Genomic DNA, 22,921 nt, shown 5'->3' with positions numbered 1-22,921 from the left:
TTGGCGCTCCGGCGGCGGTCACACTGGTCGAGAATCGGGCAAATAATAAAATAAAAGGCACCGAGCAACAATAATAAAAATAAAGGCAGGCGATTCGATAACCGAGCACGAAAACAAGGGGCACATAGTATAAACAGCCACCAGATTCGAGTACACGTCGGTGGCGAGCAGGCAAACAAGGCGGCTGTGCGGGGAGGTGCGGATGTGAGTTTCCCACTCGGTGTCCCCGACTTTCCGACTTTACGGAGCGGAACTGGCACGTCGTACCAGTGTACCTACGTGACAAGCAACTTACATATATATTTATATATATATATACAGTACTATATATCGCTTCATCCAGATCCAGATCCTTCAATCCGGAGCGGAGCTGTGCTGTGCTGTGTGTGCTTGTGTGTCGCCGTAGGCGTGCTTCTGCAGCTGAATCTGCACCTGTGTCCGTCACAATGGGCGCCTGTGTGTGTCGCATGAACCCCGACAACGAGACGATGAGCGTCTCCTCGGCGAGTATCTCGCGTCCGGCTAGTGCAGGTGAGTGGCCTTCGCGCGCATCATCGGCCTCGGCCTCAGCGTCTATATCAGTCATTAATCTCATCTTCCCGCCGACAGGCATTGCCATGGGCGCGGCACGCAAGAACCGCCCGCTCTGCCACGAGACCATCCGCTGGCGCTCCGACGTCCCGCTGACCGAGGGCCAGCTGCGGTCCAAGCGGGACGAGTTCTGGGACACCGCGCCTGCCTTCGATGGACGCAAGGAGATCTGGGATGCATTGCGGGCGGCCACCAATGCGGCCGAGGGCCTCGACTTCCAGATGGCCCAGGCCATCCTCGACGGGGCCAATATCTCTGTGCCGAACGGGTAAGTTGGCTCAACCACCCAAAATCCGTGGCATTCCGGTGTCCCTAATGACACGGCATGCTAATTGCCATCGTCTGCTCGGGGTCCGGGCGAGAAAATCAATAATGTATATAGTTTTCGTATGGCCATAACTCCATTAATGCATGACAGCGATTTGCCTGTGTCCTTTGCCGGACCGCGAAGGGGTATCATAAATTTGTGATGAGCGCCGCCATGGGAGTCGGAATTGTGAAAGAAATCGCGCTACTGGACACTCGTTAGTCCAAATGAGAATCCACTGCCCATCGGGTTTATTTACGTTCAGAGAATTGTAGTTTATAAATATTATTTTTATTTGCAAATGTTCTTGATTAATGATTGATTTCCCAACTTCAACTGCAGAAAAATTACAGAATTGAAAGTATAGATTTACAACCTACTTCCCGGTTAGGGTATTTGATACGCCGACTTCACCTTGAAACTTTGTGCTAACGTTTTTATTAGACATTCGACATCGATTTTCAACTGACACTCTCGCTAAACGAGGACTGTGAACTATATTTATTTAAATGCAGCGCTGACCTTTCCACCACTTTCCGCATGTTGCATGTCCGTGTCCTTGCCAACTGCCTTGCTACTCCGGACGTAATATCGGCGTTATCAGGCCTTTATCAGACCCTAGCAGCCTACCCCACTTGGCATTGGATCATTAGCATTAGGCTCAATGGGTTGACTAATGGACTTTTCGGGGTGGCTGGGATTTGTGATAAGATAGTGATAGGGAGCGGATGGCACACCCGGTTACCGACTCTATTTGTTATTTTCACAGCTACCTAACAGAGTGCTACGATGAGCTGGGCACACAGTACAAGGTGCCCATTTACTGTCTGTCATATCCCATCAATATCGTTAAGGAGGAGAACGGACGCGACTCCCCTGCCGAATACTCTGAGCCAGTGGATGGCGGCACTGAGATATTCCTGAAGCTGCGCATATCATCGACCATGACTGATGTTAAACTGCCGGTGTACTCCAAGGATACGGTGGGTCAGTGCAAGAAGAAGCTTCAGGTGAGTTCAGAATCCACAATTGAGGTATTAAGCTTGTTGTTTAACTTTGCGGAGTACTTATATCGTTGTTTTGTCATCTTACAGGCCGCAGAGAATGTAGACGCCTGCTGCCAGAGATGGTTCTACAGCGGCAAGCTACTGGGTGACAAGGTGCCCATCGACGAGTGCAGCATACACCAGGGATATGTGGTGCAGGTGATTGTGAACACCGAGCACTACAACCACGACAACAGCACGAGTACGGCGCACGCGCTTGCAAGCTAGCGGCGCAGGCAGCTCCAACTAGTCAACAGCAGCGGCAGGAACAGCAAAAAGCCACGACAGCAGCAACAACAACAACAATGGGCCAAAGCGAACAGAGGCATTTCGGCGAGGAGGAATGCCATATACTCAGTTCACAGCACAAGGAACCTTAGGGGGAATGTACAGCACAAGCGGGAGCAACAGCAACAGTATACTCATTGCATTTATCAAAATAAGCAACAATTGCAAATTGTTGTTCTGTCTGCCTTGTTGTTGTTGCTGTTGTTGTGGCTGCTCGCCTTGTTATGCTTTGTGTAATATATACCTATATATAAACGAAATTAAACAAAAGATGGAAAGTTGCTGAGTAAGAGGGAAATCGGAATGGGAAATGATTATAAGATACATAAATTATAAACCTAAATATATTTTTTTGATAATAATTCAAAAGATTTAAGAAGTCTACAAAACATATACTTCAAACATATATGAGATCAGCAGACAACCGCAATCTGCTCGGGGAAAATCCCCGATTGAAAACCCAAAAGAAATATGTACATTTTTATAAAGAGCGAAATGAAGGGCAAATCTATTAACTAATTGTAAGCAAGTGTTAAAGCATTTGCCTAATGCTAAGATGTAATGTAAAAATAAACAAGAACTGTAGTATTCGGCCGCAATAGAAAGCATGTAACAAACCATTTTTGATACTGTACAAAATGCCAAGCACAATAATTGTGAGAGAATCCAGAGAATACACAAATTGTTAAGCAAACCACTTGCTCAAACGTAGTTAACAAGATCGCGAGGCGGGGCGATGGCGAGGTAGGGAGTTGAGGAAGAGTTAACCCAAGTACCTTATACATGTATATCATTTAATTTGCTTTTAGTGTTAATCATGCAATCGAGTGGAATCAATGAATATTTATTTATCTGTCAAGCACATGAATTTAAGGAAAAGTTTTAATTTAATTCAAAAATTACACGTATAGAACGAGATTAGAAGTCGGTTTTTTTCATTAGCTAATACATTTGTATTTGTTTTTAAATCGTGTTAAGTGCATTACACCATTGGGCATATTTATCGGCGCAATATCAGTCAGGCCCGTAATTATGTCAACAAAAGATAAGCAACTTAAAGTCGTTTTGTGTATGTCTGAATTAATGGCAAAAAATAATGAATTTAAGCACGTTTTTTAGTTCCGAATTTTCCTTATTATTTAAATAAATTTGTTTAATTTTGAAGCTTGCTGACATTTAACTAACAAATCAGTCAATTCGATGAGTTTAACGCTAATTCATTTAGATCAGAATGCACAAAGATTCATTCGTTTTGATGCGCCATTTGCAATAGTTTTGTAATTCACTTCAGAAGCAGAGTGTAATGGCCAAAGTTGAAGCAATTATTAAAAAAAAATCAAAAGAAATAAAAAAGAATTGGGCATAAATGCGGTGCCTATTCAAGTGTTTTTGATCTTTTATTTAAATGCTAATTTTTCTATTATAAATTATTATAAATAAATAAAAACACAAAGCCAATTCGGCCATCTAACCTCGAGCGTCCATTTTTTGCAACAAGGTGAGAAAGGAGAAGGCAGTTGTGATAGTCTGCAATTATGAAAATAAGAGTAGAATAATTAGTTCAAAATTTTACTCAATTTTACTCACCCCCCGGAACCGTTCCACATTCAAGTTGGTTATTTTCCCAGCAGTCAACTGGAACTGCCTCCGTGAGTTTAGCGTAAAAAAGAGGAAATCGCTCCGGACCTCCTTCAGATGCCGCTGCCAGGGACTTCGCCACAGGGCCTCGCCACATCGCTGGCTGTTTTGGTACACAATGTCGGCGAAATAGCAAATAATAAATAGTTCATACAGCACCAGCAGCAAATACTGGCCCAAAGACACCATTCGCATGAACGAGTTGGCAGTGGTACTTTTTGTCGAAACGAAAGCCACGAGGCACATGAGAAAGGTTACCTCTCCGATCTTCACAAACCAAATTGGACTGTAAAAGCGCTCCATTTGTTTCAAGGCGGCCACTATATAACGATGGTGCTGAACGCAGTGCACAAAGGACTGGCGAAAGGCCTTCCGAAAATCGCCAGGGTATCCCGTTTGAGGTGTGTGGTGGAGCAGGTCCTGCAGAGGTGTCTGCTCCTCCAAGGAGTAAGCATATTGACTGGGTTCCTCATCGGACACAGACTGCTCAGCCTGTAGTGTCCTGTGTTGAACAATTTAAAATCATATTCTTTATTTTTTTATATTAAGTCAGATTTTCAGGATTTGTAACTAACCTCAGTTCGGCCATATTAGCTCCCATTAGTACGTAAGTAGTGGCCAATACATTTTTCAGACTGCAAAAGAGAACGTCGTATTGCCCCGATATTAGGACACACAGCACCATATGAAGGCCACTTGAGGAGGCAAAAGAAGCCGCCACCTGGATCTGACCCATTGCCTGCAAGAAGAACACAACCTCATAAACAATGGGTTGCTATAAAAAATACTCTCTTACGTTTGGAAACTCCATAAATATGAGATAACTCAAACTTACCGTGTAATCAAAGGGATACCAACAGGCCAGCGGCAAGCTCTTGTCCCTATAAACAATGGGAAGAGCCAGCCAGAAGATGGTTCCTATATAGCAGCAGTACACATAGGTCTTGATCCACAGCTTGGATATCCGATATGCCTCCGCCATGGTCACATAGCTGAATCCGACAGCGGAGCGCGGCTCATACTTGTCATTAATCGAGGCCAAGATGTCGTCCAACAACCTGGGCCTGAGCCTTCGAAAGTACAGCTTCATGGCAATGGTCCAGATATAGATGATCGTCTGTATCAGGCAGTTTACGAAGAAGTCCAAGTCCCCTTGTCCATAGTTTATATAGATGGTGCAGATGAACAATCCAGCTATATGCACTGAAACAAAGTAGTTGAAGAGTTCGTAGAGCACATCCAGGACTCGGACCACATAAGCCAGAAAGCCAGAGCCTTTGAGGTAATAGCCAAAAGGATACATGGCGGCAATGCACATTGTCTGGCGAACAAACACAAACAGATCCCGACGCTTAGCTTTGTCTTTATCCTTATTTTCCATGTTATTGCTATAAGTCGTGAGTCAGTTAACTGTTTGGTTCAGACCCTTAAGGCTTAACCCTTTTTATAAAGACAGCTCTAGCTATATTCATGTCTACATTTGAACAAATTATAGATTTGGTCACAACTAAATAAACTTTAAATTATATGCTTATGGTAGCATCCTTTGACAAACTTTTCCCTCAATTGCCTGAAAAAAAATATTATTTTAATATTTAATAAGTAGAATGATTCGTATTTTTGTTTTATTTCTTTGGAAAGTTTGAAAACCTTGCCATTAATAACTCGATTAATGAATAATAAAGAGCTCACAGTTAAAAGTTTAAAGCACTTATACTAGTTTTTTCTTCACTACGAAAAACTAAAATATTTAAACATGTAATTTCCCTTTTAATAACGTTAAGTAAAGTTTTTTATAGGTCGGGTAGGCTAAGAAGGTTAAGAGTTAAGCTGAAGGTTAAGAAATGGGTACCCAATTTAAGAAGAAATTGTAAACCCAAAGAAGAGTAGAATCGTAAGTGTCAAGGGAACATTGAAAACTTAACACAATAACAATACAAAGTCCCTGAAGCTAGGTCTACGTTTTGTTTTTTGGACCCATTTTTAGGTGACTACTACTACTTAGTAACGTTTCAATTTCAACAAAAGTGTGTTAACCTGATTACTTCGTTCACTTTGGCCACAAGACTTTTACTTTGCTGTTGGTCAATAGCAAAACAGCAAGGCACTGCTGGCTCTGAGAAGTTTGGCAACTGGGCCTTACCAATCATAACGCCACTTGACCGTCCAGCCATTCAGACGAATTCCTTACAATACCTCAGCAAGCCGGGCCATCAATTCCAAATAAACCCTGCAGCCGAGAACGGAAAAAGCGCTTTACATTGAAAGCCAGTTGACCATGTCCGAAGAGTCGTGACTGCGATATGTTGCCAGCACTTGATTTCGTACGCCGAAATGCGCACACAACAATGCGAACGGAACCAATATGTCGGAGAAATAAGTCAGCCGGGAGAACTCCGCCCTGCCTCCCTAGGAGGACTCGCCCTCGCCCGAAATGCGACAAGTTTCCGTTTCCTCCGTGGATGTGCATGTTGCACATAGTGGCGACATGCGACGAGTGAAATGTGTTCAAGCCATTGTGGGTGGTGGGTGGCAATACTTTATACGGTATATGTAAGGGCTTTGTGGCAGATGCAATCAAGCATCGGCCAGTCAGTGAGTGCATCGGTCCCTCATCCCTTATTCCCTGGTCATTATTTTAATGGGGCGTTCGTGGAGGAATGCCTTTAGTCTCCGGCGTCCATTCCACACCCACTTCATGTTGCTTGTTGGACATTTTCCTCTGATTAATTTATTCCTTAATTTTCTGGAGCTTCGTAGTTATTTGTAAAATAATAAACAATAAAGGGTAGAGGAAGGGAGAAACTAGACTTAAAGCTTAACGCCAGAATATTGAATATATTCTTAGTAATTGAATGCCTTCGATAATTTTGATAGTTTTTGAATCATTTGAATATTTCAAACAAGTAACTAGTAAGACAACGATTTTATTTATTTATTCATTCCTTAATATGCTGATTTTTCTTTATTATTGTAATTACTGCAATGTACTGATGAGGCATATAGAGATTAACAATGGATTCTGGCGAAAAAAATGAAGCAATTAAGCAAGAGTCATGCACATGTGCTGGGACTTATCAAATGAGCGGCTAATATACACGGTTAGACAAGCCTGGATGTGGGGGACATGAGATACGGAATACTGATCCGTTCCTAGTCGATGTTCAGCTGACGGAACGTGCCCTCCATGCCGAACAGATCGTCGCTGGTCTTCACACCGCCGGGGCGCAGGGACTCGTTGGCCTTCTTGTCCTCCTGCTCCTTGAACCACTTGGTGTTGTCGGCCAGCTTCTGCTTCCACCACTGGTTCAGCTCCACAATGCCACCGGCCTTGCCGCCATACTCGTTGGGCAGAAGGTCACGCGGCACCACCTTGTAGAGACTCTCCACGTCGTTGTGGAAGGTGATGCGACTGCGGATCTTCTCCTTAACGAACGGCTTCACAAAGTTGAAGATGGTGTCCACCAGCGGCGAGATGTTGATCACATGCACCTCCTTCACCTTCACCGGATACGCCTCCTGCACGGCAATCAGAAACTTCTTCACCACGGTCGGTGAGAATTTGGCAAAGTGGGAGGCACTGGCCACCGCTGCGTCCAGAATGAAGATGTCGCCGGCAATGCCCACGCTCTCCTCAGCCAGGCGAACGTCGCCGATCATCAGAGCCACTTTCATGGCGTCCAGAATGTGGTGCGGCTGGAAGTCGCAGTCGATGCCCCGGATGAACGTGATGCGGCGGCCATTGGGAGTAATGCCCGGCAGAGTGGGGCAGTGCCTGCAAAGGGAAGATATTAAAGTATTCTGCTAGAAATTATTTAAAATGAATGATTTACTTACACATAATCCAGCACGATGTTGAGCTCCTCGCGATTAATATCCCGGTTGGAGAAGAACTCCGGAACGGCGTTGCGCATGGTGTAGTACATGTCCAACTTCTTCTTGACCTTCTCCAGGCTGAACTTGCAGCCGCGCAGGAAGGTCGTGAGGCGCATATCGTCCATGTCCTTGGGAAGGTGCGGCTGCGTCTCCAGCCACTCGCGAATCAGCTTGATGTCGCGCTCAATGTCTGCGGGATCCTCAGGCTCGCGGAGCTCCTCGCGGATGCTCACGCGCTGATCGGGTGTGGGGTGTAGCATCATCATCTGGGGACAGATTGAAAGATTATTTTTTAGGTGAATAAATATTCAAATACTAAATAAGATTGCTTAAACTGATATTAATTGAGATTTCGTTTGAAATTCTTTCAAGAAAACTCCCATAACTAAATACATTTCTTTTAGAATCTATTATAAATACAATAAATAACTAATTATATTGTTCCCTGCTTACTAAGTTTGACCTTACTATTAAAAGTTACCCCCCTGCCTTGAGATAAATTACAAAGATGGGGTCTCCGAATGAAACAATAAAATGACAACCCCTCATATTCTTCGCTGGCTATTTCGCCACACTTTTTAATACGTAATACAAAATAATCAGATATTTTTGACATTTTAATTGCGCGCTTTCAAAATGCTCGTCGCTCGGAGGTCTTGCGGTCACACGTCACTGCCTCGATTCATAAGCATGGGCTGTGGCCAAATATGCATTACTCCAAGTGCTGCCCCCTCCCGGAACAGGTGTACTTGGGGCTGCTCACTTTGCGTAAGGGCCAAAGCAAAATCGACCCCAAAAACAGTGTTCAGGGCCCTTCTGCCTTTTAGTTTCGATTTGGTTCAGTGAATTTCGATGTAAGGCCTTAAAGGTAACCATATAGATTTGTAAATAATTATAATGTTAGCTCGTGCAAATGAAGAAAAGTGGCTTAGAGATAGCCATGCCGGGCAGTTAGTACAGTAAATGGCAACAGTATATCTTGGCTCAAACGGTTAGCCGCTTTGTTTGCGCTCTTTGCTCCGTACTTTTAGCTTGTTTATAACTTTTATTTTGTTTACTTTTGACTTTGACACTTCTTTTAAAATGATGCATAAATTGTCTTTCGCTCTGGCATGAGGTAATTGACAATTCCACTGGCTGGCTGGGGCTGGCAGATAATGGAAGATCTGGTAATTTGTGTTAAACTTTGACCGATAGTTTAGTCAGCATTTGGTTTGGCAATTCCGTAGCGCAGACGAAGAAAAATATACGGCACAAATGGGCCATATTTAATCAAATTTGCAACACCTGAGACGCAGAGCTCATTGGGGTCAGCCAGCCAGAGCTGGTAAGAGGAAAAGCTCTCGAAATGAGCCGCAGTCTGGGAGGGAATTTGAGCAGAGCAACTTGAAAAGGCAAAAATGTATATGCTGCACAAAAGAAAAAGGTTGAAAAAGGTCTACATTTATATTTTATATTATATTTTATTAACTAAACCCATATAATAATGGTATTAAACTGCCTAATAATATAGGTTTAGGATAGTATTTAATGAGCTTGAGGAAAGAAGGGAACTTCTAAGTGAATTTCTATAAAACAAATACATTATTTTTAACTTTATTTGCATTTTATCTAGCTTTAAAAAGAATTTTAAATAATTCTAAACCTAATCTAAATGTTATCTAGCTTCCAAAACAATCATTTTTTTAAAGAATGAAATAGTATAATTTCCTCTGTGTAAGACATAGCCACAACCGGCTGCAATGCAACTAGTGTTGCTGTTGCTGTTGCAAGTGGCAGTTGCAACTTGCAACCTGTTAGAATTGCAATTACCACCGGCAGACCGGAGGAGGCTCGGCCACACTCAAATTGCTCTGTGTGCACACACTCGCATGGTTTTTGTTGGTCCGCTAATGGTCGTCTGGTTGCGTCTATTGCAAATTTTCCTTCTGGCAGCCAAGTCAATTGCAAATATTGCGAAAATCTTCAGCAAAACAAAACAGCGGGCAAAACACAACGAAACGAAAATCAGAAAATCGGGCGGACAAGAGTCAAGAAAAATGGTCAGAAAACGGGTTTTATTAACTTATTTTTCTTCTTTTTTTTGGCATTTCGGGTCCAGGTAAAGTGCTTTCGGTTTCCGTCTCTTTCAGCTTTTGTCTTCTGCTTCTATATCTGTCTCTATCCCTAGTCGCTCTATGTCGTTACAATAATTCTGTGTGGTTATTTGTTTTGTAATGTCATTATTTGTAAGAATTTCGAAAACGCTGTGGCGGGTAGCATTTAAGTGGTTTAGGAATGGTCAGTCAACAAGATACCTTCCAAGATAAAAGATGAGGACTTGAGCCCTAAATTTGTCATGCTAAATGCTCTTTAGGTCTTCTGAATTTTATAAGTTGTAAGCTAAATAGCATATGAACTTAATGGCAGTAAGATCTACGCAGTACTTTAAGGCTTTGTGATGATGAAAGACCTTTGGGCCTACTTTGCTTTGACCAGATCAGATCAGATCTTCAATTCAATGAACCCTTTTTCTTTGTGGAATTCTTTCAAAAACATTCCCCCTTCATTGGGTGCAATTTTAGCATTCTGAAATGACTTTAACGACTTCAACGACCTTTGTTGGACCACATAAATCGCCTTCCTTATTACTCGCTGCCACTCGAATTGAGTTATTCGCACAGTTTCCATTCAAGTTATTGTTCCCTTGTCGAATTTATTGCTCTGCGTGGGATGGTCCCGCCAATGTCCTCAACTTCTTTTGTGTTTCTCAAATTCAGCACATGATTTGCACACTTTATCGCGTATAATGTTCGAGGCACTCATTTAAATTCCGCTCATTATCCTACGCAGCCCCATGAATGGGGAACCCAAAGATCGGATCGCGATATTTGCATGTATCTGGGAGGTAGATGGCTCACCTTGGTTAGATTGAGAGTTGGTTAGTTGGTCAGAGGTAATCCTTTTGGTGATTTATCCAGCGGACAACGCGGCGTATGATGAATAGCACACAACCGAAGCGCTCAAGACGGGAACAGAAACTGAATGTCTGCAAACACGTTTCGGACCACTTAAATACTGCCGAACGATCGCCGAAGAGATCCGAGTGGAAACGAGTGGATTTCGGGCCGCACGATTGCGGCAACAACAACGGCGAAAGAAAACCGAAAGCCGTAAAACAGATCATGCCATGAAAATCGGTCAAAGAGAAAAATGCACGCGCTGGCTCCTCGGCGAAGCAGGAGGAGAAGGAGGAGGGTTTCAGCGGCTGGCCATTTGCGCAAGAGAAGTTCAATGAGCGGCGCAGACTAATCACGCTCCACTGCCGATCATCCAGCCGCGAGACTTGACGAGCATCCCGCCAGACAATACTCCTGACAGCCACCTGTTTTTTTTTAGTACTTTTAGCGGGTTGTCAGTCCGCGTTCGTGTCCTCAGTCTTTTGATTTCCCCCCCTTTGCATCCCTCCCGAAAATCCGCGAAAAGTTCGTGTCCACAGTCTTTTGTTCTGTGGGAGCGCAGAGTGCAAAAGCTGCCTGAGAAAGCATCAGTCACACATAGTCAGAGTGCGTGCCGAAAGTTAGTTAGTTATTAACTTTCGAACGCCCGAGTGTGCCGATTGCATTATCTAGCCGCCGCTGCCTTGCTGAAATGATATCTGTCATAATTGTTTCTTTATACTTTTTCGACATTTCACAATTAAGCAATTTAGTGCACATGGAATTGGCGTTGGATTCGCCGACTCACAGCTCTCCAGCTAAGCAGCCGCGAGTCGTTGAACTTGCCGGCCGTTTCCTCATTTTCATTTAAATGAAAATGAACATTTTCCATAACTTTGTCTTGGCTTGGCTTGCATTGCGTTTTGCTCGTGTGGCTTTTATTTTCCTCTTGCCATTTTTCTGTTTTTTTGGTTTTTATTGTTCCAGCTAGCTGATTGCTAGCAATTATCATCGCCCGATGAGGGGGAGGGGCTACCCGGAGTACGGAGGTTTCCGACTTTGACTTTGCATGCATTGAACTTGATCTGCCCTTTTTTTCTAAACCAAACAATGCGAGACGCGGCCAATGTGGCAATAAACGTCGAGCAAATGCATAAAAAAAAAAGAGAAGAAACTGTTACCAGCCTACCAAAGCAGACCGATGCGATTGGAAAAACATAGCAAATATATCTTAGTATTCGACGGGAAAGGAGGGGAACTTGCCGTTCCCATGCCCCCAGATATCGATGACGTCTATAGTTTTTAATACTTAGGGTAAGGGAAGAGCACATTTATATCCATAAATACTACAAAGTATATAAAGTAAATTTGTATGATTTCATTTTACTTATAAAATAGTTTCCCAATTTAAAGTTTCTTTAAAGCAGAATATTACATTTTAATTAGTAATTATAAAAAATTGAAGGTCTCGAAGATCCTCTGGTTCCTTAGTGACTCAGGCTGGTACTGAAGTTGCTCCTGAACATAGCAAACAACAGAGAGAGTGGATCAAAAAGGAGCTCAGCTCTAATTGGAGGCTTGGAGGCTACCATTAATATTAAAAAGTTTCAGAGGATGTCTTTTTTCTAATTAATAAAGATACAAATTATGTCCCAACACGAACAGTAGCTTTGTTAACATAAAATGATTATATTTAGACAATAGAAATAAAGAAATATCTTCTCAATGTCTATCAATATATATTTTTATATTTGTTTGTTAAGTAATTTAAAAAATTCTTTGCTACAATTATACCACCACGACCTACAAAATATACATATATTGAACCAAATATTTGAACTTGTATCTCCTGAAAACGGGCAACTCCAATTTCTCCATTACTCAGTGCAGTCACCAAGAAATGAAAATGGCTCTACAACAGTACAATTATGTAAGGCAAACAGGTATAAGTAAGGTACTTAAGGCTCTATAAAAATGACATTAACAAAGTCGCGTGTTAAAAATGCTACTATATATATATGGTGGTATGTTAATGACTCTATTCGGACAACTGGAAAAGAAATCGCACTGGCGATTGACCAATGGGGCTGACACATTCGCGTAAATAATTAAAACTGCAGACGAGAACAGGAAGATGTCGGCTGCCCTGGCTGGGCGAGGCAACGAGAAACATGAAAGAAAGAAAACTAATTAAACCATAGACTTATAAATTAAGTAGTTTCTGCTGCTGTTATTGTTGCATTCCCAAAGTCAAGAAACTTTCATTGGCAGACGAAAGTCTGCGCAATAAAGAAATTAACAGTAAGAAGCGGTTGGGGCACGGAGAGATGGGTAGATACTTCTACGCTCCACCTCATCTTACCTCACCTGGCGGCGGCTCACACTCTTGGCTTGGCGCAGTCATAGTTATAGTCACTTTTTGTTCGCATTTCGTTTTTTATTTTGTTTTGTTTTATGAAAGCTGCAAGAAATAAAAACTTTGGCCGAATGTACGGAGCGTGGCCGCATTAAAAGTTCGCGTTGTGTAGCGTTTTTCGTGTTGTTGTTGCTGTTGCCGGTTCAGTTTAAACTCGCAGCGGAGTCAGCCAGTTGCCATATGCCAGTTGCCCAGTTGGGCAATTTGGAAATCCATAAAGTGCGCTTTCAAAACGCCAAAAATATAGGAGAGCTATGGCCGCCAGTGTGTGGAGATCCACACAAACACACATAAGTATGTAGAAGTGTGACTCGGAATTACACTTTTGCCACATTTCGCTTAATTGTTGCCTGCAATTGTTGATGATTGTTTACTGTTTCTACGGTTGCGCCAGCTCATTTGGCCAAGAGTTACCAAAAAATAAAAGAAAAGCAGCCCCATTAGAGCAAAACTAATATCGCTAAAACGAAGGATTGGTTTTTATAATTTAAATTCATTAAGTTCGCTCGCGCATCTGCCGAGAAAAACTGTTGGCATGCAACCAGTGATGCGTGGGATCCCAAGTCTGCGCCATTGAATTCCTCACTTGTCATGTGAGCAGGCCTTGGTAATTATCAAATTAGGCTTAGTGTATGAATTAGCCCTGAGTGGATTAAGGATTTAGTAACGACTTTATTATATTTCAAATTAAATTTTATGTTTATGTCTCATATATTTCAAATGTAATTTAATTACTGGAGCTTTAAATCAATTGAAAAACTGTTAATGTAGAGCAGTAGGTTTCAGAATATATGTAAATCCTATTTAAAATTATAATACGAGTATGTAAGTAAATTGAGGAAAATAGATCTCTGAAATGCAATTTTAACAAAAACGTTAAAGATATCACCACATTATCGGACAACTATATGCTTTATAACGAAAATTTTTCATATATCTAAAAAATGCTAGGAATATTATTTATTTATTAATAACTATAAAAAGTTTGCAGTTTAATTGCTACTAAAGTCATATTAATTTTCAATATCCCTTAACCTTTTCCATTTTGCAATCCATCCTGAAATTGTTGCATTTGCACTACACATTTATTTGATTTGCTTGTTGAGTTTACATTGAAAGCTCTACACGTGTACAAAATCGATAAATATTTGCAGCATGTGTGCCTCCATGATGGGCCACGGTTCGCTCGGCGATGGTATAAAATGTATAATTTGCGTTATAATTGCTCTAAAATATTGCTGCTTGCAGAGGGCGAGGGGTTGGGCTCGGTGACTGGGCACTGTGATAGGGGGCTTTCGGGGGTCTCTTTAGCACTGCGGCTCCTTGGCATTCGCTTTCCTGGCACACACAATTCGCCAGCTCCTCCGACAGTTCACTTGAGCTGCACCAGCACCATGAAGTAGGTGACAACCGCACCGAGAACCTGCGGAGAACGAGAGATGGGCAAATTTGAATTATTTTTACATTGCAACGCACGGAAATCGAATACAACGCACCGAGGCAAACAAATCCAGGGAGACGGTGAAGAACTTGGCACCCGATATGCTCATTGCCTTCTGGCACTGCTGGCACACGATCTGGACGAAGGTCTTGGCCTCCTCGGAGCCATCGTACCAGTGGCACGAGTAGGCGGCCTCCATGACAGATGAGCTCTGGAAAGGCAGAATACATTAGTTGAGTGGTTGCTAAGACTATCTTAGCTTACAAATCTCCCAGACTCACCTCCTCAATCAGGCGATTGCCAAAGATGCAAAAGTGGAACACCTGGGCCAGGGCATAGCCCAGGTATCCCACAACCGTGAAGGCGTAGACATTCACCCCTCCAATCTTGGTGGCCTGGTAGGCTAGCAGGGTCAGCTTGATGGTGGAGGTCAACATGTGCAGCAGGAGTGCTGCTCCGTAGGTATCGCCAATGGCCGCCACCAGGCTGCAGGGAAATGGGGAGCCAGGAACAAATACTCGAGTCAATAGGTTGATCAACAACGGCACACACAAGAAAGCAAGCCAACTGCCAGGACAGCAGTACAAACAAGGACATCACTCCAGGGGCCCTGGCCATGCAATCACCTCTCCTCCAGTGTCCCCCCAAACAACGATAGCAATTGGGGAAATAATCAAGAAAATCAAACAAGCTGCCGGCAAACACCCGAGCACTAAATAAATGCCCTAAATATTGCCTTTGCCAATTGGGGAGAGCACACAATCGATGGAAAACTTTTTAAAATGAGCTTAAAGGTTTTGGTTTTTAAGGATAACACTCTTATCTATGATATTATATCCTTCTATCCGTTTATAACAATTCCGGAAACTACTAAAGACCATTAAACTCAATAGCAAGTGTATATATAAATTCGCTGAAATGGGTTCAAGTGCCTACTTCAACTGGCAGCAATTAGAGTTCAGGACAAGGACTTTTCCGGCCAGGTACGAGCTGCACCGCACTTCCTATTAAAATCACGCAGATGCAATCACTCATCCCCTTGCAGTGGCCAGAGCCCTCTTACAATTTCAGTTTGAATTTGACCGGGTGCCGGACTCACCGCACCACGTGCTTGTGCCGCTCCACCCAGTACTTGATGGCGCTGCGCACCATCATCTCCTGTTTCTTGGTCAGGCCATTGGGATTAGCCCCGTTGACGCCAACGCCGTTGCCACCGCCTCCGTTTCCGCCAAAGTTCTGCAGCGTGGAGGGCGCACGAAATTGGGCACCCCAATCCGCTTTTGAGCTGTAGATGCCCGACATGTCCATGTCGGCGCCAGGATCCTTTTCTGCAATTAAAATACATCCCATCACGGACCGAATCAAAGGGAGTCAGAGTGCACTGCATGAACTTAAGAAAGGTGTTGAAAAAGCTTCTTCTGGATAAAATTAATATTCTTTACATATTTTCCTAGTAAAAAATATTTTATATATGTATTCCAAGAAAAGAAGAAAATATCTTTAAAGAAAACTAAAGTAACATAAGTTATAATAATGAACATCAACTGAGGAAAAACGATTTAAAGTGTTAAATAAAAACTAACCTTCATTCCGTATTAGTTCCGATTTCGAGTTGGCCGACAAGGATCTGAAAAGAGCTGCTGAATTCGGCCTGTAGGTGTCCAGCGAGGCGGATAACTCCATCAGAGGCTTCATGATGCCCTTCAAATGCTGCAGCTGCTCGCAGGCGAAGATCAGCCAGGAGCAGAACATCACGTCGCAGAGATTCGAGTGGATCATCGAGAAGAGGACGTAGTAGATCTGAAAGGCGAAACTGATCACGTAGAACATGCCATGGCTGGCGTTCCACGGATAGAACGACTTGATCGGCAGCCGCGGAATTTCCACCGGAATGCTAGAGTTTGTCTCATGATCCACCACCATTTTAACGCTGTCCCCGAAGAAGGTGATCGTGGTCCAGGCGGTGGCCGAGGCTACAGTGGTCAGCATCACCAGGAAGAAGAGCTTTCGCATCTTGGCCAGGGCAATCGAATGGTAGCGGGCATCCGATTCGGCAAACAAGGGATGCGTGTTCACCTGGTTCCAGATATTCAGGGTTCTGTAAAGGAAGGAATTATATTAGTTAAATTATAGGGAAAGAAAATATAAAAAAGAAGTAACAAATGATTCTAAATAAACCTCCAAATTGTGACTTTTTGTTTCGAAAATAGATTTTTTCCAGCATCTTTTTGCCAAGTGTACTTTTTTACGATTTGCTGGGGATTAGTGTTAGAGTCCTTACCTGTAGAAGTTCTTCTGGTTGACGGCCAAGTAAATGAACTTGGTGATGCAATGGGTGAAGAACAAAGTGGTTATCGTGTTACCCGACAGCTCGTTGACCTCCTCGGCATTCATGGCCATGTTGACCAGGATAAAGGCGAACTGGATCAGGAGCAGCACCAGGTGCACCGAGGAGTACACCTTCTTTACGAATGCACTGCCGCCCGTGAAGTTGTGCATGAACAGGCCGGAGTACTTCATGGCCCGTATGTTGGGCATCAGATCGGCCACCAGGCCCGTATACTTGCTGGGCTGCATTGACGTTGTCATGCTGTGGAAAGGCAGAAAATGTCACGGCGGATATAATTGGATTTTCACCAATTTAATTAGCAGCGGAAATCTTTGCCTGAACCCATATGTATGTCTGTGGGTGCGGCTCAAAGAGGAAATCCTGTCGCCAAATTAATTGATTTCGCCATGTTTTATTCATAGGTATGCGTAAAATGTGCTGTGATAATTGCTTATTTCATTAATGAGATTTTGCTTAAGAGCAATTTCAAAGTCCTCTTTGTAAAATCACAATCAATGCATTTTATGTGATAATACAATTTTAAATAATAAATACAAAATAAAGCCATAAATCTATACGCAACAGTTTGAACTTGTATCTGAAAAAAAAACACCTTTTTTTACCTTGCTATTAATCCGTTCGAAATTCAAATATAATTTTTATCCAGTTAATGTTTTGATCCTTAAAAATCGAGTGCACTCAATGCACCTTAGGCAAACATTTCACTCACTGGGGCCAGGCCAAAATAATTTCGGATATTACGAGGTTTTAAAGTGGAGACCGATGTTAACCTGCCAGCAGGGCGGTGTCGACGTTAATGAAATGTGAAATCTGGAAGGTAAACCAGTTTCGGTCGACAAGTGCTTCCTCCTTTGCTCGGACGGATTGTACATAAGGACGTGTACTTTGAGGGCAGAATTCCCACGGCTCAGGCAAGGCCACGTTCAATCCAAGTCCCTGAAACTTTCACTCCAACACACACATGTTAATGAAAATATATATGGACTCTGGGCTGTGGGATATGGGTTATGGGCCATTGGCTATAGGCTGGGCTATTTACCCGCCTGGCAGTGCTTAAAAATTCAACTTTTCAGCCACGTCCAGCCACGAGATGGGTGCGTGGCAGACGCCGAATTCCCACAATTAAATCGAACGCCCACGAACTTGGCGGCAATGGCCGCCGTCTCCAGGTCTAGGGCCCGGCCTGTCCACGCGGCGTATGCGCAATGTGGCGGTGGGATATGGAAATACGCTCCTCTGACTCCTCTTGTGTAGCATCTGCGGTATCCGAACTTATGCAAATTTTAAAAGCATCGATTATTTTATTATGCCTGTTTGTATTTGTTGGCCTTAAGTGCCGCCGAGGAGCTCGGAAAGGGCATTTGCACCCAACGGCCGCCTGTGGCAGAGCCCTCCCCCAATCGCTGACCCAAAAAAATATATACCCATTTGCATGGAAATGTGTGTGTGCCGGGCCTGATGGATAGTTGTTCTTTGTTCATTTTTCGTTCTCGGTTCAAGTGTACCAAGGCTCGGAGGGGCAGGATTCAATCGGGAATCCTCAGAAACGAGGTTAGATGAGATGCCTGGCTTGGTTACATTTTATACTGTTGAATGCGATTGGTAAATGGTATAGATTCTTGGAAAAATTCGATCTTCTTAAAGAAATGTTTTTATAAATTGGTAACGAAGCAACCAATTGAAAAGATGAGTTCAAAGGAAATTGCTTTTTTTTTTTTTTGAGGCAATATTAATATAAGTCTGAGTTTGAAACCCCTAAAAATGTGTCCAAAACTACAAAAGAAATATTACTTGTTAAAACAAGTAGCAAATATGAACTGAATTTGGTAGTTCAAACATTTTATGCCATACTTTTAGACTTTTAAAGGGTTTGAAAGCTATAGTGAATTATGTTGTTTATATATATAATATTTTTACATATTTTTTAATAGAATAATACATATTGGTTTATTTTTAAATATAAAAAAGTGTTTTCAAGGCTTTATTAATAATGCATTTCCCTCTCCTCTTGATTTAAGGCAATTTCAAAAGGAAGATGCGCCCACCTGGAAAGCACAGTTGAGTACACCCTACATATGTATATGGCGACATGACTGCGATACATTGTAACAGAAAATCGGAAACACACAACGACTCTTGGCCAACTTCCATTCAAGTTCATTCGAAATGAGTTTTTACCAGCATTAAAATGTAGTCAACGTGCCAGGCTCACAAAGCACCGACCAATACGATTACCATTACCGGCGCCCAACTGCAACTATGTAAATGTGCTGTGTGGACAGGATCTGGTGCAGCCAGGATACGGAACCCATACACAGATGTGCCAGTGTGTTATGGAGAACTCACACACACTGGTGACAGTTCGAGGATTATTTAAATGCAGGCGACTCACGAACACCAATTAATGCGGGAACGCTCTTTCGCCTGTGTGCGTGCAGCTGTTATGACCTGTTATGGGATTTAACAATATTGATTTAACGTTTAATTGGCCTGAACTGGGCCGTGCTAACCAAGTTCCCGCATGTTGCCCTAATATCTGGCCCTGCCGCTTTGCTAGATTTACTTTCACGGACAACCGACTGAAAATTTAATTACCCGAATGCGTTTGGCTTAATTAGCTGACCGCGAACATTGCATCGAGTACCGACAGCATTTCACCATTAATTTTTAAACAAGTTTAAAGTGAGCAGTGACACGTACTTAATTTAAATTACAATTGAATAGAATAAACTAATGGAGGTACATTTTTACATATTCCGTTTGCCTGCAGGACATAAAATGTTCATTAATTCTAATGGATTGCTAATTGAAGTGTACATTTATGGCCGATGATGTATGAACCTGGCCTAATACGTTTATTTAAATGAGAGTAAATTATTTAACTGTTTGCTGCTGCCCTAAAATGTAGGCTTCACTTTCCGTTCGCCCACCTTGGGCATCATATTTCACTCAAACGAATTGTTCGCCATAATGGCAGCCACAAACAACCACGTGGAGCTATTTGGTAGGCGGCACCCAGAACCACAACACTTCCGAATGACATGCCCCCACACAGGCCGACAAAAACAACCACAAGCTGTGGAACAATAAAAACTCAAAAATAAACATAAAAAATTATTTGCGCAATCCATCAAATCGCTCATAAATTACGAAATCAATGCGACACACACGCACACATCATAAAAACCGCTCGCACACATGCCCAGACACACATTCATGTGGTGCAAAGATTTTTTATTAAGCCTACGAAGGAAAAATTAGAAATCAATAGCGAGAGCGAGGACAGAAAAATCTGTTAAATGACAAACAAAAAATGGCGAAAACAACAAATGGCAACTGTGTGTGCTCCCCCTCGGTCGCTGTGTGGGTCCGTGTGTGTCAGGATCAGAAATTATCCGCTTTATTTTCGGACTGCCCGTAGCCTTCAACCTAGAAGAAGCTTTTACCAAAATTTATGGCTATGCAAAGCCAACAAGGAAGAACAACAACCGATTGAAAACACATATAGGTGCGTGTGTGCGGCACTCTGAGTGTGCGTGGTGTGGCCGGAGTGTGTGCGGTGCTTTTGTCATGCCATTAGAGAAGCAAAAGAAATGTTGACATTGTCATAAGAATGGCAAAGAAATGTGAGAAATGCGAACAACAACGCAAGAACTGGCGCAAAAAAGCGCAAAGAATTATTATTATTTATTCCCGAGCTGTAAAAGATTTCGGAGAAGAGATGGTGCCTTAGAGGTGCTGGGCGCTCATAAATTGTATCCGTATATAATGTAAATATGTACACTGAGGGAATTTTGCGAAAACCTACAATAGGATATTGGAAGAAAATATTTTAAAATAATCCCAAACAGAGAGTTAGAGTTAACATTCATATAAAATTTCTATAATAATTTAATACAAGTTGAAGTATATTTTCCAAGCCTATTCCTATCCCTCTTTAGATAAGTAAATCTTAAAATTCGTATATTTCTGATCTTGAATTTCTTTCCGTGCCCTAAGTTGTGTGGGTGTGTGAGTGTCACTCCTTTTGTTGCCCGCTGACAGGACGGACAGATTCCGACCGGAAGTGGAGGGAAGCGGAAGGAAGTGCCTTCGTGGCTCCACGCCGAGACAGTGTCAGAAGTTTAACTCTAGATTTATTTGCCATTTAATGCTGTTACTCGAATTGCCATGCAGGGGAGTTATAAATCGTGTCGCTGTGTAAGCAGGTCAATGCTCAGGCCAGCGTCGCAGCCAAGAAGATGCATTTGCCTTCTCCGATTGCAGTTGCATCCACCTCCCACTTTCCTGTCAACACGCCGCGATGCTGACTGTGTGTGTGAGGGGTGTGTCTGTGTTTGTTTGTTGCCTGCCACAAAGTTGTCAACGCGGCAACTAAACGAGTTTCGGTCTTGTGGTGGTCTATAAATAAGTGTATGTGCCTGTGTCTGTTTGCTGGTGGGTTTCCTTTGTTGTCCTGCTGCTGCTCGAAATTCGAAGTTGTTCCTGGCATCAAGGAGCCTGCGCAGGGAGAGTGAATTGGGCCAACAACTAAGAGAGAACAAGAGAGAAAGCATCGGACAACTTCTCAGATAAACCGAGATTTTATAAGAGAATCGAGTCAAAGTGTTGCCATCATATTTGAAATTATATAAAAGGCAAGGAATTAACTTGCAGACCGACTTAAATATTTATTATAATATAATTATAGTTTAAATATTAAGGTTTGAGCCGTATTAATTTACTTTCTATCTTAATATTATTCACTATCAATTTAGCCAATTTTACAATCCTAAATGGAACAAAAGTTAAACCATGTAGTAATTAAGAATTTGTTTTTTTTTTAATTCCTTTTATATTTATACAATACCATTTATTTTCTATTTCATTATAAAATATAATAACTAATTCTCAAAGATATTTACATCTGCAGATTAGGCTCTTCAATGCTACTCCTTTATATTTTATTTCCGATTTCAGAGCATTTTCCCCCTCGCATCTCTGAATTTTTGTGCAATTTAAAAGAAAGTCTGGCAGCCTTTGGAACTCACGTGCGTTGACTTTGCCTCGGCGAGCCTGCAAAATGCAACAAGAGAAGGATTTACTCTCTCGCCATCCGATTCCACTCTCGCTGGCGCTACAACCGTAGCGTATAAGAAGCAGCGACAACAGAGCCTGGAGAGCAAGCCACTGTTACGGCGGATCCCCGCTGTTGGCCGAAACGAGATAGGCGCCGAAAGGCAGCCAATGGCTTCGATTGAAAGCCAGTCAAAAATGGTCCATCGACGGGAGATGAACAGCAACGAGAGCAGCATCCGCCAGCAGAGTCGCAAGCCAAGTCGCTGCCAAAAGCCAAAGCCAAAACCAAAGCCAAGTCCAAGAGAGCGTGTGTGGTGGTGAAGTGAAATAGAAGTAGAAGTGAGTGTAACATAAGAGTCGTCGGTAGTAGTGCGGGTGTGCGAGTGTATGTGTGTGTAAAGGACCTTCCCCTACATCCAACTCCCCTCTCCGCCTGCCTCGCCCACAGCCAGACAGCGATAAAAGTCCATGCCATGGGCCCGAGTTCTTTTGCTGCTGCTGCTTGTTAGGGCCGAAAGCACGAGCACCACGAGCCATGAGTCCGCTAAAGAAATTACCACGGCTGCAGACACAACTGCCCCAAATACACACACACATGGACAAGGGGATGGGGGGGTAAATGTGAAACAAAAAATGTCATTTCAATAGCTAAGGAGCAGCCAGGGAGCTGTTTCGCTGGGCCTCCATCTCTGTGTGCACGGATTTATGCAGCGCTAGTTACATAAGCCATCACCATCACCATCAGCAGCAGCAGCATCTGAAGACAGGCATTGCCATCGTTAGCATCAGCCAGCTCCCATAAGCGTGCTATGAATTTTGCCATTGTATGCGCCAAGCACTGAGACAGTAGATTACCAGGGAATACACAGAGCCAGCTATGAAAATCGCATTAGCATTAGGATGTGATAACAGCTGCTGCCTGCCCCCATCAGCTGGGTAGTGCCGACAGACCGAGTGCTGCCGCCCACAATTACCAAGGCAACAATTGTTGT

At 42.8% G+C, this 22,921-nt stretch overlaps 5 protein-coding genes across 5 annotated transcripts in view; 2 read left to right on the top strand and 3 right to left on the bottom strand.

Moving 5' to 3' along the window:
* Positions 1 to 50: 50 nt before the first annotated feature.
* On the top strand, positions 51 to 2,502 carry LOC108075638 (ubiquitin domain-containing protein 1). Its single transcript, XM_017168182.2, has 5 exons — positions 51 to 204; positions 344 to 531; positions 610 to 859; positions 1,668 to 1,908; positions 1,993 to 2,502. Exons 2-5 carry the CDS (start codon positions 447 to 449, stop codon positions 2,170 to 2,172), a joined length of 756 nt encoding a protein of 251 aa, XP_017023671.1. The 5' UTR covers positions 51 to 204; positions 344 to 446; the 3' UTR covers positions 2,173 to 2,502.
* A 1,074-nt stretch (positions 2,503 to 3,576) lies between these two features.
* On the bottom strand, positions 3,577 to 5,403 carry Or83a (Odorant receptor 83a). The gene is made up of 4 exons (XM_017167772.3): positions 4,706 to 5,403; positions 4,446 to 4,645; positions 3,820 to 4,372; positions 3,577 to 3,759 (listed from the first exon to the last, which is right to left on the bottom strand). The coding sequence occupies exons 1-4, from the start codon at positions 5,249 to 5,251 to the stop codon at positions 3,700 to 3,702; spliced, it is 1,359 nt and encodes a 452-aa protein (XP_017023261.1). The 5' UTR covers positions 5,252 to 5,403; the 3' UTR covers positions 3,577 to 3,699.
* Positions 5,404 to 6,784: 1,381 nt separating this feature from the next.
* LOC108075401 (alpha-tocopherol transfer protein-like) lies at positions 6,785 to 10,762 on the bottom strand. Its single transcript, XM_017167822.3, has 3 exons — positions 10,647 to 10,762; positions 7,708 to 8,012; positions 6,785 to 7,645 (listed from the first exon to the last, which is right to left on the bottom strand). Exons 2-3 carry the CDS (start codon positions 8,010 to 8,012, stop codon positions 7,024 to 7,026), a joined length of 927 nt encoding a protein of 308 aa, XP_017023311.1. The 5' UTR covers positions 10,647 to 10,762; the 3' UTR covers positions 6,785 to 7,023.
* A 3,453-nt stretch (positions 10,763 to 14,215) lies between these two features.
* Positions 14,216 to 17,640, bottom strand: Orco (odorant receptor co-receptor). The gene is made up of 7 exons (XM_017167802.3): positions 17,474 to 17,640; positions 16,803 to 17,111; positions 16,105 to 16,619; positions 15,621 to 15,849; positions 14,803 to 15,007; positions 14,577 to 14,732; positions 14,216 to 14,503 (listed from the first exon to the last, which is right to left on the bottom strand). The coding sequence occupies exons 2-7, from the start codon at positions 17,108 to 17,110 to the stop codon at positions 14,453 to 14,455; spliced, it is 1,464 nt and encodes a 487-aa protein (XP_017023291.1). The 5' UTR covers position 17,111; positions 17,474 to 17,640; the 3' UTR covers positions 14,216 to 14,452.
* A 4,503-nt stretch (positions 17,641 to 22,143) lies between these two features.
* The window catches only part of LOC108075556 (ras-like protein family member 10B), a 39,315-nt gene continuing 38,537 nt past the window's right edge, over positions 22,144 to 22,921 (top strand). The window contains exon 1 of the mRNA XM_017168065.3: positions 22,144 to 22,268. The gene's annotated coding sequence lies outside the window, so the exon portion shown is untranslated. The remainder of the gene's footprint in view (positions 22,269 to 22,921) is intronic.

Source organism: Drosophila kikkawai, chromosome 3R (genome assembly GCF_030179895.1).
Source record: "Drosophila kikkawai strain 14028-0561.14 chromosome 3R, DkikHiC1v2, whole genome shotgun sequence".
Classification (NCBI taxonomy): domain Eukaryota; kingdom Metazoa; phylum Arthropoda; class Insecta; order Diptera; family Drosophilidae; genus Drosophila; species Drosophila kikkawai.
The sequence above is the reverse complement of the archived record's forward strand: the minus strand, read 5'-3'. Positions and strand labels throughout refer to the sequence as shown.

Coding starts and splice junctions, on each gene's coding strand:
- LOC108075401 (XM_017167822.3), bottom strand. CDS start 8,012: ATGATGATGCTACACCCCACACCCGATCAGCGCGTGAGCATCCGCGAG. Junction 7,646..7,707: donor AACATCGTGCTGGATTATGT/GTAAGTAAATCA, acceptor TTCCCTTTGCAG/GCACTGCCCCACTCTGCCGG.
- LOC108075638 (XM_017168182.2), top strand. CDS start 447: ATGGGCGCCTGTGTGTGTCGCATGAACCCCGACAACGAGACGATGAGC. Junction 532..609: donor CTCGCGTCCGGCTAGTGCAG/GTGAGTGGCCTT, acceptor TCCCGCCGACAG/GCATTGCCATGGGCGCGGCA. Junction 1,909..1,992: donor AGTGCAAGAAGAAGCTTCAG/GTGAGTTCAGAA, acceptor GTCATCTTACAG/GCCGCAGAGAATGTAGACGC.
- Orco (XM_017167802.3), bottom strand. CDS start 17,110: ATGACAACGTCAATGCAGCCCAGCAAGTATACGGGCCTGGTGGCCGAT. Junction 16,620..16,802: donor AACCAGAAGAACTTCTACAG/GTAAGGACTCTA, acceptor CTTCCTTTACAG/AACCCTGAATATCTGGAACC. Junction 15,850..16,104: donor GGAACTAATACGGAATGAAG/GTTAGTTTTTAT, acceptor TTTTAATTGCAG/AAAAGGATCCTGGCGCCGAC.
- Or83a (XM_017167772.3), bottom strand. CDS start 5,251: ATGGAAAATAAGGATAAAGACAAAGCTAAGCGTCGGGATCTGTTTGTG. Junction 4,373..4,445: donor GCTAATATGGCCGAACTGAG/GTTAGTTACAAA, acceptor TGTTCAACACAG/GACACTACAGGCTGAGCAGT. Junction 3,760..3,819: donor ATGTGGAACGGTTCCGGGGG/GTGAGTAAAATT, acceptor TCATAATTGCAG/ACTATCACAACTGCCTTCTC.